The sequence below is a fragment of the Notolepis coatsorum genome (assembly GCF_963971535.1).
Source record: "Notolepis coatsorum genome assembly, chromosome: 12".
Taxonomy (NCBI): Eukaryota; Metazoa; Chordata; class Actinopteri; order Aulopiformes; family Paralepididae; genus Notolepis; species Notolepis coatsorum.
The window spans coordinates 28,958,943-28,974,962 of NC_140176.1; the positions used below are offsets into that span (position 1 = coordinate 28,958,943).

At 45.1% G+C, this 16,020-nt stretch overlaps 1 protein-coding gene across 1 annotated transcript in view; it reads right to left on the reverse strand.

The window, feature by feature from the left end:
• The window catches only part of cpn1 (carboxypeptidase N, polypeptide 1), a 62,992-nt gene extending 55,651 nt beyond the window's left edge, over positions 1-7,341 (reverse strand). The window contains exon 1 of the mRNA XM_084326217.1: positions 6,909-7,341. Coding sequence (XP_084182343.1) covers positions 6,909-7,140 — 232 coding nt within the window. The 5' untranslated portion in view covers positions 7,141-7,341. The remainder of the gene's footprint in view (positions 1-6,908) is intronic.
• Positions 7,342-16,020: the final 8,679 nt, after the last annotated feature.

Below are 16,020 nucleotides of genomic sequence, written 5' to 3' on the forward strand. Positions count from 1 at the left end.
TGTCGGTCCTGTGGTCAGAGATGGTCCAAGAATATTACAACACTCTCCCAAATCAAAGACTAGAGTGCTAACACTCAAATGCATGATGTCATCAGGTATAAGGTCTGAAGCCACTCCATAGACAATAAATTGGGCGAGATGTTATAGATGACACTGAGAGCAGCCAGGAGAATGTTCTGAGTATATGATGTTATAGATGACACTGAGAGCAGCCAGGAGAATGTTCTGAGTATATGATATTATAGATGACACAGAGAGCAGCCAGGAGAATGTTCTGAGTATATGATGTTATAGATGACACTGAGAGCAGCCAGGAGACTGTTCTGAGTATATGATGTTATAGATGACACTGAGAGACCCCCAGGAGAATGTTCTGAGTATATGATGTTATAGATTACACTGAGAGCAGCCAGGAGAATGTTCTGAGTATATGATGTTATATATGGCACTGAGAGCAGCCAGGAGAATGTTCTGAGTATATGATGTTATATATGGCACTGAGAGACACCGAGGGGAATGTTTTGAGTATATGATGTTATAGATCAAGTTTCAAGTTTCTTTAATAGTTGTCATACAGAAGTACAGAATACTTTTATACAAAATGCTTCTTACAGATGACACTAAGAGCAGCCAGGAGAATGTTCTGAGTATATGATGTTATAGATGACACTGAGAGCAACCAGGAGAATGTTCTGAGTATAATGATGTTATAGATGACACTGAGAGCAACCAGGAGAATGTTCTGAGTATAATGATGTTATAGATGACACTGAGAGCAGCCAGGAGAATGTTCTGAGTATATGATGTTATAGATGACACTGAGAGCAGCCAGGAGACTGTTCTGAGTATATGATGTTATAGATGACACTGAGAGCAGCCAGGAGACTGTTCTGAGTATAATGTTATAGATGACACTGAGAGCAGCCAGGAGAATGTTCTGAGTATATGATGTTATAGATGACACTGAGAGCAGCCAGGAGACTGTTCTGAGTATAATGATGTTATAGATGACACTGAGAGCAACCAGGAGTTCTGAATATACAGGTACATTTCTGTTTTCTGTTTCAGAACACGATTATAGAATACAAAACTCCTGTGGGTCCAATAAATCAGTTCTCATTCTAGTGCAGCTCCAGACCTTCTGACATCACAGAGTCATACTGCTCTGGTGTCTGGATCTGGGAGAGAGAGTTATATTGACTGAATGTTCCTACGCCATGGAAATAACATGTTGGAATTCTTAATTTGAGTGGCGTTCCCTTTTAAGAAAAAAATGAATATAGCCCTCCTGAAAAGCACTCTAAAACAGTTTGCATAGTTTCAGTAATGTGTTCACTATGTGTTCAGTAGGCCTATGTGTTCCTGCTCCAAGCAGACAAAACAGCCGTCTGAGACTAAAATACACTTTTCATGAAGAGGAGTTACACAGAGTCAGCAGCACAGAGCACAGAGACTAACAACAAGCATGGCTCACATCACCTCACATCACCACAGACCACAGATCACCACAGATCACAACATATCACAGATCACAACAGATCACAGATCACAACAGATCACAGATCACCTCAGATCACCTCAAATTACCACTGATCACAGATCACCACATATCACCTCAGATCACCAGAGATCACAGATCACCACAGATCACAGATCACCTTAGATCACCACAGATCACCACAGATAACAGATCACCTCAGATCACCACAGATCACAAAATATCACAGATCACAACAGATCCCAGATCACCACAGATCACAGATCACCTCAGATCACCTCAGATCACCACAGATCACCACAGATCACAGATCACCACAGATCACAACAGATCACAGATCACCTCAGATCACCACAGATCACCACAGATCACCACAGATCACAGATCACCTCAGATCACCACAGATCACCACAGATCACAGATCACCACAGATCACCTCAGATCACCACAGATCACTGCAGGCTAAAGTAACACCAGTCGTGAAGACAGCGTCCATCCACTTTTAATCCTTTCAGGTGTATGTTTTTTTATTTTGTTTTGTTGGAATGTAGAACTCAGTATAGCTTTCAGTGGCCAGTAGCCATTGTGTCAATATCATTAATGTTTACCTCGTTACACATGAAAGCTTAAAATGCAGTAACTGTAAGATTGTACTGGTCGGTTGTATGATTGTTGGAGGAATGACCTGAAGGGATAGTTGTGATCTTTGGAACCATGGCCCTGTTTCTTACTTACTGGTGATAAGCATGAGCATAGTCCACGCTGTTCCTCTTATTAACTACAGATAGTTAGTCACAAAGTAGTGCAAAGTCAATGGGGTCGAGCTTGACGAAGGCTGACTGAAATCTACTGCACAGTGCACACAAAGCAGATTTCAGAGAGCTTCAGCCAGCTTCAGACAGGAGCACGACCCCATTGACTTTGCATAGGTTTGTGGCTAACAGAGCTAGCATGAGGATCAGCATGGATTGTGTTTAGAAATGACTCCACTGATCTACATCATCATGGTAAGTAAGACTAGGGTTCACAACTATCTATTTAACCTCGGGTGGTTCCTCCAACAATCATCCAACTGGCCATCTTTGGTGTTCCAGAAGACTATGCTCTGAGTTTCGTAAAAGTCAGTCAAAGCTTACAAAAAGCACGAGCAGTGAACTCCAAGCCCACATGACTGAACTCAAACAGGAAAGAAACAGACTAAGAAACGACGTAAACTCCATGATCTCAAACATAAACATAAAGACGGACAACACGCTCATCACAGACAAGCTGGATGTAGCCAATTACTTAAACATTTGCTTCACAAACATAGCCACAACACTGGTAAACAAACTACCCTCCCACTCAGGGCATTATGGGGTAGAACACATAGTAGCATACTACAGAAACCTAGGGGTCCGCAAAGACAAACTGGAAATAGTAACAACAGATGAGGTACTCAAAAAACTGAGCGCCCTCCAACCTAACAAGGCCACTGGCCATGACAACATCCCCTCCAAATTCCTCAGAGACTCAGCAGCCGCCATCACCCCAGTCATCACACACAGCCTCTCCATAAAACAGGGACACGTCCCTAAGGACTTCAAAATTGCGAGAGTAACCCCTCTGCACAAAAAGGGCAGCAAATTAGACCCAGGCAACTACCGCCCTGTTTCTATTCTTACCTCCATCTCGAAAGTCATGGAAAAAAAATTCTACGAACAGGTCGAAAAGTACCTAGCGGAAAAAGATCGAATCTACGAATTCCAATCTGGCTTCAGAACATCCCACTCCACTGACACATGCCTTCTCTATTTGAATGACCACATCAAACAAGAGGTGGACGCGCGCAAATACTGCGGCATGGTCATGCTGGACCTACAAAAGGCCTTCGACACTGTCAATCACTCCATTCTGATTGACAAGCTAAAAGCAATTGGTTTTGATAGTCTATCAGTGAGCTGGATGCAATCTTACCTGGATGGGAGGGAACAGATGGTGGAGGTAAACTGTACCCTATCCCCCCCCTCACAGTGAGATGTGGTGTTCCACAAGGAAGCATACTAGGACCGCTACTGTTCCTAATTTATGCAAATGACATGTCGTCGGCTTGTGACTGCAACTTGTTCTTGTTCGCGGACGACTCAGCCCTGCTGGTCTCTGACAAGTACAAGTTACAGGTTGAAAAAACCCTCAGCTCAGAACTCGGCAGAATCTGCACCTGGCTCGATGATAACAAACTATCATTACACCTGGTTAAAACAGAGTCCATTCTCTTCGGATCAAATAACAAACTCAGCAAGACCGACGGCTTCTCAGTTACAGTGGGTGACAATATTGTCACAAGGAAAGATGAAATTACATACCTAGGTTCCATCCTAGAGGCAAATATTTCCTGTGACAAAATGGCATCCAAGGTAATAAAAAAAGTCAACCAACTATCTAGATTCTTGTACCGGATCTCCTCTCTGGTAAACAAGAATACCCTGAAGACTGGCAGGAGCACTCATGCTTGCACATCATGGTACCAAAGCACCTCAAAGGCGCTAAAAACAAGATTACAAACATCACAAAACAAACTGGTCAGACTACTACTTGACCTTACTCCTAGAACCCACCTCACCCCTGCCCACTTTGACTACCTAGGATGGCTTAGAGTAGATGACAGATTACAGCAACTTGCAATGGGCCTGGTCTACAAGATACATTATACGACTAAGGTACCCATGTAGGCTACATGTCAAAATACTTCCCAAAGGTCAGTGAATACCACGACCACAACACCAGAGGAAGCTCAACAAATCATGTTAAACCCAGATTCGGCTCAAACAAGGGACTAAACACGTTTAGCAATTATGCCACAACAATGTGGAACGCCCTACCCAAAGCTGTAAAGGAATGTGAATCCCTACCCACATTCAAAATCGCTCTTAAAGAGCACCTACGGGAGGCTGCAATTCGAAACTGGCCACCTTAAATGTCCAAACCCCCCCACCCCCACCTAATAGACAGTCCCCTCCCCACTGTATGTATAATATTCTCTCCCCACCGTATGTATATTTCTCTCCCACCCACCCACCCCCTCCTAATGTACAGTCTCCTCCCCACCGTATGTATATATTCTCTCCCCACCGTATGTATATTTCTCTACCACCCACCCACCCCCTCCTAATGTACAGTCTCATCCCCATCATATGTATATACTCTCTGTCAGGATCTATGGGTAACAGTACTGTATATTTGCATATCATATCACAAATGTAACTGTACTATATACCTGTATGTCATGTATGTCCCTATGCCATAAATGTCATGATGTCATATATGTTGTGTATGTCATAAATGTCACTATGAATTGAAAATGGGGGACCCTGATGTAAACAAGACAAACGTCTTTCTCTGGTCTGCATCCCCTTAACAATTGTGTGTATTGAGCCGTACTGTATTGTACCCATTCTGCAATCTATTAAATAAATGTTCATTCATTTCATTCATTCATTCACTTCCAGACCATTAGGGGTTTTGGGTTTTACCTCCTTGATAGTGAGACGCCATCTCCTTCTCCAATGTGATGTCCTTTTTAAAATAATTTTAGAAATAATCAGATATCCCACCAGAGGTAATCTAAGTACATTCCAAAAAAAGAAATGGGACCCACTCCTGACATGCTTTAACTCCCATCTAATCCCTACTCACTGAATGATCGAGCCCCCCCCCCTTCTCTCTCTCCCTTTCTTTGACTACCTCTTCTTCCCTACTTCCTTTTCTAGATCTCTCAATGGTCTCTGCTTTTGTACTCTTTGATTATGAAGGCGAAATCATGTACCTTGTTCTTCTTTCTCTCTGTATTTTAGTTTCTTTAAATTAATTTAAATATTCTGATGTCTATTTTGTTTTGTATGTTAAGAAAAGTTCAAACTTTTAAAGAAGTCGGCGGGACAAAATATCCCAAGTTGATGTTAGAAAATGTCATTCCATATACACCCGAATAAGCTAAAGATGTACATTCAGATGTGAAATGACTGTTACTGTGCCTAACCTCTAATAAAAATATGAATGAAAAAAAAACTATCATCCAACCGTCCTCTTACTTGTCCCTTTAACCAAAGCCATTTGACTCTCTTGTTGGCATGGAAACACTGGGCCGTTCACTTAAAAACCTCATCTCCCTTCAAAGCACCTGCGATTACATGTATTAACTGTATTAGGGTGGTATTCCTGTGTGCCGCGTCTCCACAGGCTGTGATGTACAGCATGGATCAAGACGCCTGCAGGCCTTTCAGAAGGAGCTTCTCATCCTCCTCTGCTGCCGCGGACATGTCTAGACACAGCGGATTACAAATCACCGAGTTGAGTGAAAGAGTTGCCTAATAGTTACAGAATCCTAAGGGTTGTTAGGTCAGACCCCCCCCCCCCCCCCCCCTCCCCCCCTGACCGTCTGGGGGAAGAAGGAAGAGGAAGAAACTCACTCTCTGACCTCCCACAACAACCAACAACTACAGTTTAGGTGCCTTTGAGCAAGGCTCCAGTGGCCAGCATTGCTCCCAGGTGTGTGTTTGTGTTTGTGTGTAACCCCCTGTAAATACCCCCCCCCCCCAAGGACCACAACCTAGAGCTTATATGTATATATATACATATCTGTCTTAATATACCTGCATATAATTCTTCTATATACCTACATATAAACCTGCATATAACCCATACAACTCTGTATGATAGCATGTACAATAATGCTGTATATACCGTATATATATATATATATTTATTCTTACCCTATATATATATATCCACACATCTGTCTGTATATACAGTACCTATAATCCTTGTTACATATCTGTAGATACTATATCTATATCTGTACGTATCCCTTACCTACTCTTACTAGTTACACTGCTGGTCAGTGTGACTTATACCATAGTGTCTTTATACCTGTATCACTGTAAATATTAATGCTACAACTCTGTACATTAGATTATGATTAGCACTAATACTCAGTAGTACTAATTTATATATTTTATATGCAGTTGTTATGCACCTGTATGTTGTATATTACTATTGCACTTTACTGTTACATTTGCACTCTGGTTGGATGCCAGACTTATTTTCATTGTACTTGTGCTGTATGATGACAATACATTTTAATCTAATCTAATTTAATCAAATCTAATTTAATCGAATCCAATCTAATATAACCTAATATAATATAAGTATATAACCTAATCTAATCTAATCTAATCTAATCTAATCTAATCTAATCTAATCTAACCAAATCTAATCTAATCTAATCTAATCTAATCTAATCTAATCTAATCTAATCTAACCTAGAGCTTTCACAATGTATAGCCAATCGTGGCATCACAGTCAGAATGCTCTGTGTTCTCGCAGCTTCTCATCTCACGTCTGAAAACGCCGCAGGGGGTCAGAGACTCACGTGCTTCGTGGACGCCGGGGTTGTCGCTGAGCTCCAGGACGTACAGGTGGCGTCCCTCCACACTGCGGCCGATGCTGTAGACGCGCGAGACGTAGGGGCACTCGCTCTGCACGGAGAACAGAGCCCTCACCATGTCCTCGTAGTGGTGGTGCTGGTGGTCCCAGGCCAGGCTCAGGCCCGTCAGCCCCAGGAGGAGCGTGGCAAGCCGGGGGAGACTCCACCCCGCAGGCATGGTGCCCCTGGAGCTCTGGAGAGGTGAGGAGAGGAGAGGGGAGGAGAGGGGAGAGGAGGGGAGAGACCAGGGATCTGGAAAGGAGGTGTGGAACTACTCGTGGTTACCCAACACTCCCTCTCTCTCTCTCTGTATGTCTCTCTCTCTCTCTATCCGTATGTCTCTGTTGGATTGCCTCTGTTGAGCCCTCCCTGTCTCCCTTGACCCTTCCTCTTTCTCTCTCTCTCTTTCTCTCTCCCTCTATCTCTCTCTCTCTCTCTCTCTCTCTCTATCTGCATGTCTCTCTCACACTGTCGGATTGCTTCTGTTGAGCCCTCCCTCTCTCTCTCTCCCTCTCTATCTCTCTCTCTCTATCTATCTGTATGTCTCTCTGCCTATGTTGAGCCCTCCCTCTCCCACATTTTCTCAGGCAGGCAGGCAGGCAGGCACACACACACACACACACACACGCACACACGCACACACACACTCTCTCACACACACACACACACACACACACACACACACACACACACACACACACACACACACACACACACACACACACACACACACACACACACACACACACACACACACACACACACACACACACACACACACACACACACACACACACACAGACAAAACAACCAAAGAACTCACTTCAGTTGCTTTTGCGTTTTTCTTTCACTCTCCCACTCCCCCATCTGGTCACTACCCTCTGTTTCTCTCTCTGTGTTTCTCTCTGTCTCTCTCTCTCTCTGTTTCTCTCTTTGTCTCTCTCTCTGTTTCTCGCTCTCTGTCTCTCTCTCTCTCTCTGTTTCTCTCTGTCTCTCTCTGTTTCTCTCTCTGTCTCTCTCTGTGTTTCTCTTTCTGTCTCTCTCTCTGTTTCTCTCGCTATGTTTCTCTCTTTCTGTTTCTCTCTGTCTCTCTCTCTCTGTTTCTTTCTCTGTCTCTCTCTCTCTATGTTTCTCTCTATCTGTTTCTCTCTCTCTGTTACTCTCTCTCTGTATCTCTCTCAATGTTTCTCTCTCTATGTTTCTCTCTCTCTCTGTTTCTCTCTCTCTCGGTTTCCCTCTCTCTCGTTCTTTCTTTCTTTCTTTCTTTCAATTCAATTTAATTCAAATGGGCTTTATTGACATGGGAAACCTAAGTTTACATTGCCAAAGCCAAACAAAACAATCAAACAGAAATCAGTTTCTCTCTCTCTGTCTCTCTGTCTCTCTGTCTTTAATTCTCTCTCTCTCTCTCATCCCTCTCTCTCTCTATCTCTCTCTCTCTGACTCCTCCTACTTGCTTCACATACAGTACGCACACACTGGAGAGCAAGTAAGGACAGCCCCCCACTCCTCCTTTGTCTCCTTCTCTCCCTCCTTCCCTCCCTCCACCAGCTGCTTCACTCTCTCTCTCTCTCAAATTCAAATTCAAATTCAAATAGGCTTTATTGGCATGAAATATTAACATACTTATTGCCAAAGCAAGTTCAACATACAAACAATAACATATATATTAAGCAATAAAATATCATAACATTAGTAATAACAGTAAGGACAATCAACAGGAAACATATTAATTTACAAAATAGTCACTCGATCGGGTAGTCATTTTCCAAGTGTGGCCATTCAGATACATTTTACAGGGCTTGTTCTCTTATTTTGTGACAACCGTCTACATATTTTGCAGCTAATGCTGTACACTGACTTTTCTCCCCACACATGTATAGTAGCTTTTGGTGATCAGGGAGATGGATAAACTGTGCATCAATTTTGTTTATTTTATCAAAGAAGACTTCTCTTAGGTCCTTGTATTTCTCACAGTATAGCAGGAAGTGAAGTTCTGTCTCAATGTCCCCCTGATGGCAAAGTGAACACAGCCTGGCCTCTCTGGGCAGCCAGTTTTGCCTGTAACGGCCTGTTTCTATGGCTAGACTGTGTCCACACAGTCTGTACCGTGTCAATGTTTTTCTTAATTTTATCTCACTCACAGTAGTCAGGTATTCTGCCACCATGTACTCTCTGTTTAGGGTCAAATAGAATTCTAATTTACTTTGAGATTTGGTTGATTTGTTCCAAAATTCTATATAGTTTTCTTTTTGTTTTGAGGTTATTTGGTTGGGCCAGATTTTTTGGTATCTGTCCTGAGGCATTTGTGGGCAGAGATTTCTGACTAGCTGGCAGAGGGGACTCTTATCTGGGTTCATCTCTTGGCTCTGAAGGGCTTTGTAGTGGTAGGAGTGGGGGTCACTTGATTGGAGGTGTGTGTAAAATTGTATGGCTCGCTTTTGAATTTGAATGATTAGGGGGTATTGGCCGAGTTCTGCCCTGCATGCATTATTGGCAGTGTGTCTGTGGACCTTAAGTAGGTTTTTGCACAATTCTGCATGCAGTACTTCTAATGGGTGTTTTTTGGACCCCACACTTCACTGCCATATAATATTATTGGATTTATTACAGAATTTAGAATTTTGAGCCAGGTCCTAATTGGGATGTCAATTGGAATTTTCCTTTTGATGGCATAAAAGCCCTTCTTCCCTTCTCCTTCAATTCATTCACAGCCATATTGAAGTTTCCATTATGATTTATTTTCAATCCCAAATATGGGTAGCTTTTTGTGTTTTCTAATATGTGTGTGCCTAATTTAAATGTATTATGTGAACTCTGAGACTCGTGTCTCCTTTGAAAGATCATGACTTTAGTCTTCTTCATGTTTACGTTCAGAGACCATGTCTGACAGAACTGGTGGAGGATGTCTAGGTTCTGTTGTAGACCCTCCTTAGTGGCTGACAGCAGAACCAGATCATCTGCGTACATCAGTAATTTTACATTGGTATCGTGCAGAGTCAGACCGGGTGCAGTAGAAAGTTCTAATAACTTTGCTAATTCATTTATATATAATATATTAAACAATGTTGGGCTTAAATTGCACCCCTGGCGGACTCCGCGACCCTGGGTGAAGAAATTTGTTATTTTATTTAAAATGTATTTCTTTTATTTATTATCTCTGTCTGTCTGTCTGTCTGTCTGTCTGTCTGTCTGTCTGTCTGTCTGTCTGTCTGTCTGTCTGTCTGTCTGTCTGTCTGTCTGTCTGTCTGTCTGTCTGTCTCTCTCTCTCTCTCTCTCTCTCTCTCTCTCTGTCTCTCTCTGTCTCTCTCTGTCTCTCTCTCTCTCTCTCTCTCTCTCTCTCTCTCTCTCTCTCTCTCTCTCTCTCTCTCTCTCTCTCTCTCTCTCTCTCTCTCTCTCTCTCTCTCTCAATTAAATTAAATTATGTTGTCTCTCTCTCTGGGTCCTTGTCAAGTATGTGTGACTTGCTTTATTAGCACTTCAGAACGTTAGCCTGCTGCAGTTAGTCCCCATTTCATCCCATCTGTCCCCTCTGTGTTGTTGTTGTTGTTGTTGTGTGTGCGTGTGTGTGTGTGTGTGTGTGTGTGTGTGTGTGTGTGTGTGTGTGTGTGTGTGTGTGTGTGTGTGTGTGTGTGTGTGTGTGTGCGTGTGTGTGTGTGTGTGTGTGTGTGTGTGCGTGTGTGCGTGTGTGTGTGTGTGTGTGTGTGTGTGTGTGTGTGTGTGTGTGTGTGTGTGTGTGTGTGTGTGTGTGTGCCTTTCTGGGAAAGACTACCGGTATACTCTATTTCCCCATAATTGTCCCCAGAGCCACCAAACAATAATTCATTAACTCTTCAGTCAACAGTGTGTGTTAGTACTTGTATTATTACTTAGTGAGGATGAGTTTGAGTTTTGGACATGAGAAGTGAGGACCTGTTTAGAGTTAGAGATAGAGATAGAGATAGAGATAGAGATAGAGATAGAGATAGAGATAGAGATAGAGATAGAGATAGAGATAGAGATAGAGATAGAGATAGAGATAGAGATTGAGATTGAGATTGAGATATAGATAGAGATAGAGTTACTATAGAGTTTGAGTTACTATAAAGTTAGAGTTAGAGATAGAGTTGGGGATATAGTTAGAGATAGAGTTAGAGTTACTATAGAGTTGGAGATAGAGTTAGAGATAGTTACTATAGAGTGGCGGCTGAGTGGTGCAGTGGGCAAGGCGCTCGCCACTAACGCAGGAGATGCTGGTATCGAGCCCAGCTCTCGGCGTTGCTACCGGCTTGGCCGGCCGTCATACTAACACAATTGGCAGTGTTAGAGGGTGGGAAAGCCGGTGGGTGGGGATTGGACGTTGTGGACAGCGACTCCTACAGGTCGGTTGGGTGACGCCGGTGCGGCGGAAACAGGAAGTATCGGGGGCAGTGTGAGCCTCCCACGCGTTACTCCTCGCCACTGAGAGTTCGAGCTGCTGCGGTGAAAAGATGCGACAGGCTGCCTCCTCGTGTACTGGAGGGGACACATGATGCAAGGCTTCTATCCTCACTACAGCCGACCAGTGGGAGGCATAGTCTAGCAACGTTCAAGACAGGGGAGGGTAGAATTGGAAATACGAAATTGGGATGGGAGAAAAATAGAAAATGGGGAGAAAAAGTGGATCAAAAAAAGATAGTTACTAAACTTACTATAGAGTTAGAGTTACTATAGAATTAGAGTTATAGTTAGAAAGAGAGTTGGAGATAGAGTTAGAGATAGATAGAGATAGAGTTACTGTTAGAGTTTACATTTACATTTACATTTAGTCATTTAGCTGACGCTTTTATCCAAAGCGACTTACAAGTTCTGTACGACAAGCCATCAGGAAGGGCACAACTCTATCAGCTGAGCAACAATGTTCATCAAAGTGTTGAGTGCTACAGTGTAGGTTAGTTTATTAGGACAAGTGCATGACAGTACGGTTAGTTAGGGTTAGATTTTTTTTTTTTTTTTCTTTTTTTTTAATTCAGATAATGGTTGAAGAAGTGCGTCTTTAGTCGACGGCGAAAGATTGGACGTGATTCGGCTGTCCTAACTGGGGTGGGTAGTTCATTCCACCATTGTGGGGCAAGGACTGAGAATAGGCGACTTCTCTTTGATGACCCTCCCGGAGCTTGGATAGGAGTAGGTCTGAGGCGGCCAGAAGATGCAGAGCGTAGGGGTCTTGAGGGTGTGTAGTTAGAGACCATTGACCGGAGGTAGGCGGGAGCGGTTCCCTTTGCCGCACGGTATGCTAGGTCGAGGGCCTTGAAGCGGATTCGTGCAGCAATGGGGAGCCAGTGCAGGTCCCTAAGAAGTGGGGTGACATGGGCCGACTTCGGTAGGTTTGAGATCAGGCGGGCCGCTGCGTTCTGAATGAGTTGAAGAGGCTTAGTGGCAGTGGCCGGGAGGCCAGCGAGCAGTGCATTGCAGTAGTCGAGGCGGGAGATGACTGTTGATTGGACGAGGAGTTGGGTGGCTTCTTTTGTCAGGAAGGGGCGTATCCTTCTGACGTTGCTCAGGAGGAATCGGCAGGTTCTGGTCGTCGCTGCGATGTGAGCAGAGAAGTTCAACTGGTCGTCGAGGACAACACCAAGGTTCTTGGCGGTCGGGGACGCAGTCACAGCTGCATTCTCGACTGTGATTGAAAGGTCGGTTAGGGGGGAGGATTTGGCCGGCAGGTGGAGCAATTCTGTTTTGCTTAGGTTCAGTTTGAGGTGGTTGGACGTCATCCAGGCTGAGATGTCGGACAGACAGGCCGAGATCCGCACAGAGATGTGGATATCTGAGGGAGGGAAGGAGAGGAAGAGTTGAGTATCGTCGGCATAACAATGGTAGGAGAAGCCATGAGACGTGATAATGTTACCCAGTGATTTAGTGTAGAAGGAGAAGAGAAGGGGTCCTAAAACCGAGCCCTGGGGGACACCCGTCCGCAGGGGGCGGGTGGCCGACAGGGTCCCTCTCCATGACACTTGGTAGGAGCGGTCATTGAGGTATGATGACAGCCAGTTAGAGCAGCTGTATCCCAGGAGATAAAGAGACTGGTAGAGCAGGACATAATCGAGCCTGTAGAGGCATCTGAATGGATCTCACCCATAGTCGTTACTACAAAGAAAAACGCAGAATTACGCCTCTGTGTGGACCTGAGGGAGCCAAATAAGGCAGTAGTCATAGATGGGTTTCCACTACCCCACATGGAGGAACTGTTTACAGAATTGAGGGGCGCGACACTGTTTTCGACATTAGACCTTCAGAGTGCTTATCACCAGGTTACACTACACGAGGACAGCCGTAGCTTGACGACATTCATTACTCATGATGGACTGTTTCGCTTTAAGAGAGTGCCGTACGGACTGGCATCGGCACCCAGCTGTTTCCAACGGATGATGTCAATAATCCTTAAAGGTCTGTCGGGGGTCCAGTGCTATCTCGATGACATCATTGTCACAGGTACATCAGTGGAGGAGCACAACAGGAACCTGACGGCGGTGCTGCAACGCATAGACGACGCGGGGCTCAAGCTCAACTACTCCAAGTGTCACGTCAGGAAAACAGAGCTGACTTTCCTGGGGCACACAGTGTCAGCAAAAGGACTACAACCTGACGCATCTCACGCTGCTGCTGTGTCTGAGCTACCCCCACCTACAGATCTCATCAGGCTGAGGTCATTCCTGGGGCTCACAGGGTGGTATTAAAAATTCATCCCAGACTACGCCGTTGTCGTGGAGCCGCTGCGAGCGCTGCTCCGAGGGTCAGCAACATTCGACTGGACTCCTGAGGCTCAGCAGAGTTTTGAGGCAGTTAAAGGACTCATAGTTGATAACCCTGCACTCTCACTCTTTGACCCTGAACTGCCCACGGTCGTCACTACAGACGCATCGGACTACGGTCTGGGCGCCGTCCTCACCCAGATGCATCCGGACGCCTCAGAAAGGACTGTGGCGTTCGCCTCCCGCACGCTGTCCCAGGCAGAGAGAAAATATTCTACTGTGGAAAAAGAGGCGCTGGGCTGTGTGTGGGCAACGGAAAAGTGGAGGACATACCTGTGGGGAAGACACTTCACACTACGTACAGACCACAGTCCCCTGACCACACTGCTCTCTTCAAAAGGTCAAGGTAGAGCGGGCATGCGCGTGGCCAAGTGGTCCGCTAGGCTAATGTCATTCTGCTATGACATTCAGTACAAGCCCGGCAGAGAAAACGTCACTGCGGACTGCCTGTTCCGTCTCCCACTACCCGGCTCAGAACCTAGCCAGGAGGAGGACGTGGAAGTGGTAGCCCTTGTCTCTAATCTCTCAGCTATCAGGGCGGTGGAGTTCAAAGCTGCATGCACTGCTGAAACTACGTGAGATACTCACCTCCAGATGGCCTAAATCCAAAAAGGATCTAGACCCGGACCTACGGATGTTCTTCAAACTACAGAACTCTCTCTCTCTACATGATGACTGTGTCGTGCGAGGCCCATATAGACTGCTCGTCCCAGAGAGTCTACAGCCCAAACTGATCTCCCTGGCTCACGATACTCACCAGGGAACAAAACAGAGACTCAGAGAAGTATACTGGTGGCCTGGCATGGATGCCCAGGTTGAGTCGGCTATCAAAGCATGCAACACATGCCAGTCACATGACAAGTCAGCAGTCACACGCACCTCTCCACTGCAGCCTGTGCCCTATCCTACTGGGGCTTGGGAGAAACTGGCAATTGACGTGGTGGGGCCCTTTGATAAAGCGCCCCTGGACTGTCGCTTTGCAATCACACTAATAGACTACTACAGTAAGTGGCCTGAGATAGCTTTTGTGCCACAGGTTACATCACGGACTGTGACAATATTCCTATCTACAGTTTTCAGCAGAGAGGGCAATCCGAAAGAGCTCGTCTCTGACAATGGCTCTCAGTTTGTGTCTCGGGAGTTTGAGGCGTTTCTCCAAGACAGGGGCATAGTGCACAGGAAGTCATCTGTGTATTATCCACGGGCAAATGGGGAAATAGAACGCTTTAACCGCAGTTTGAAAGACAGCTTGCAGACGGCCTCGCTGGAAGGCAAGCAATGGAAGGAGTTTACAACAGACTTCTTACAGGCCTACCGGTCTACTCCTCACTCTGCAACACAGCACTCACCAGCAGAACTGTTGCATGGTAAGCCTATGCGCACCAAACTCCATGTGGCTGGATTTCAGATTCCACAAGCCACACCACACTCGTCGGAGGACATAGCCGCCAGAGTAGCCGTGCAACAGGACAGAAGCAAGGCGTACACGGATCAAAGGCGAGGTGCGAAGAGTGTGTCATTCCCATGTGGCTCATACGTTCGGGTTAAGAAACCTGGCATTCTTCCTAAGACTCAGTGCAAGTTCTCCAAGCCACTCAAGGTGGTGGGACAGAAAGGACCGCACACCTACATGCTGGCTGATGGACGCTGTTGGAATGCTTCCCATCTGGCACCGGTCTCTCTTTGGAGAGGAGAGGGGGATGGCGAGGGGTCGCCTTTGGACGGTGACATTACAGCAGGGCCACCTTCTGACACACAAACAGAACCTGTAAGACAGGCCAGGCCGAGACGAGCACCTGTGTGGACTCAGGACTTTGTGATGAGCCACTGAGAAAAGTGTTATGTAATATTGATATTAGTAATGCTGAAAGGTGAAAGAGTTAACGGGTCTGGTTAATTATAATTGTGGCAGACTTGAATGCTAGTAATGCATAGAATTGAAATATGTATACAAATGTTTATTCTGTTTTTCATAGGCAGGAATAAGAACGGTAGAGTAAATGTTCTTTTTACTGTTTAGCTTTAATGGACTCTATCTTAGTTTTAACTTAAGAAAGGTAAGAGTAGCCTACACACTTTGAAATGTTCTTTACTGTTTAGCCTTAATGGATTCTAAGTTACAGTTATAACCAGCCATGTAAGTGTTGTCTTATTGAGAAGGATATGTGGTGTCTCCATTAGGCCTGTAGGCGGAGCTCTAACCTAGAGCATGGGTTACACCGGGCCGGATGTGCCCCGGTGTGACACACCAGGTGGAGTGAATGACTGAGCAAGTTAGCTCTTGGTAT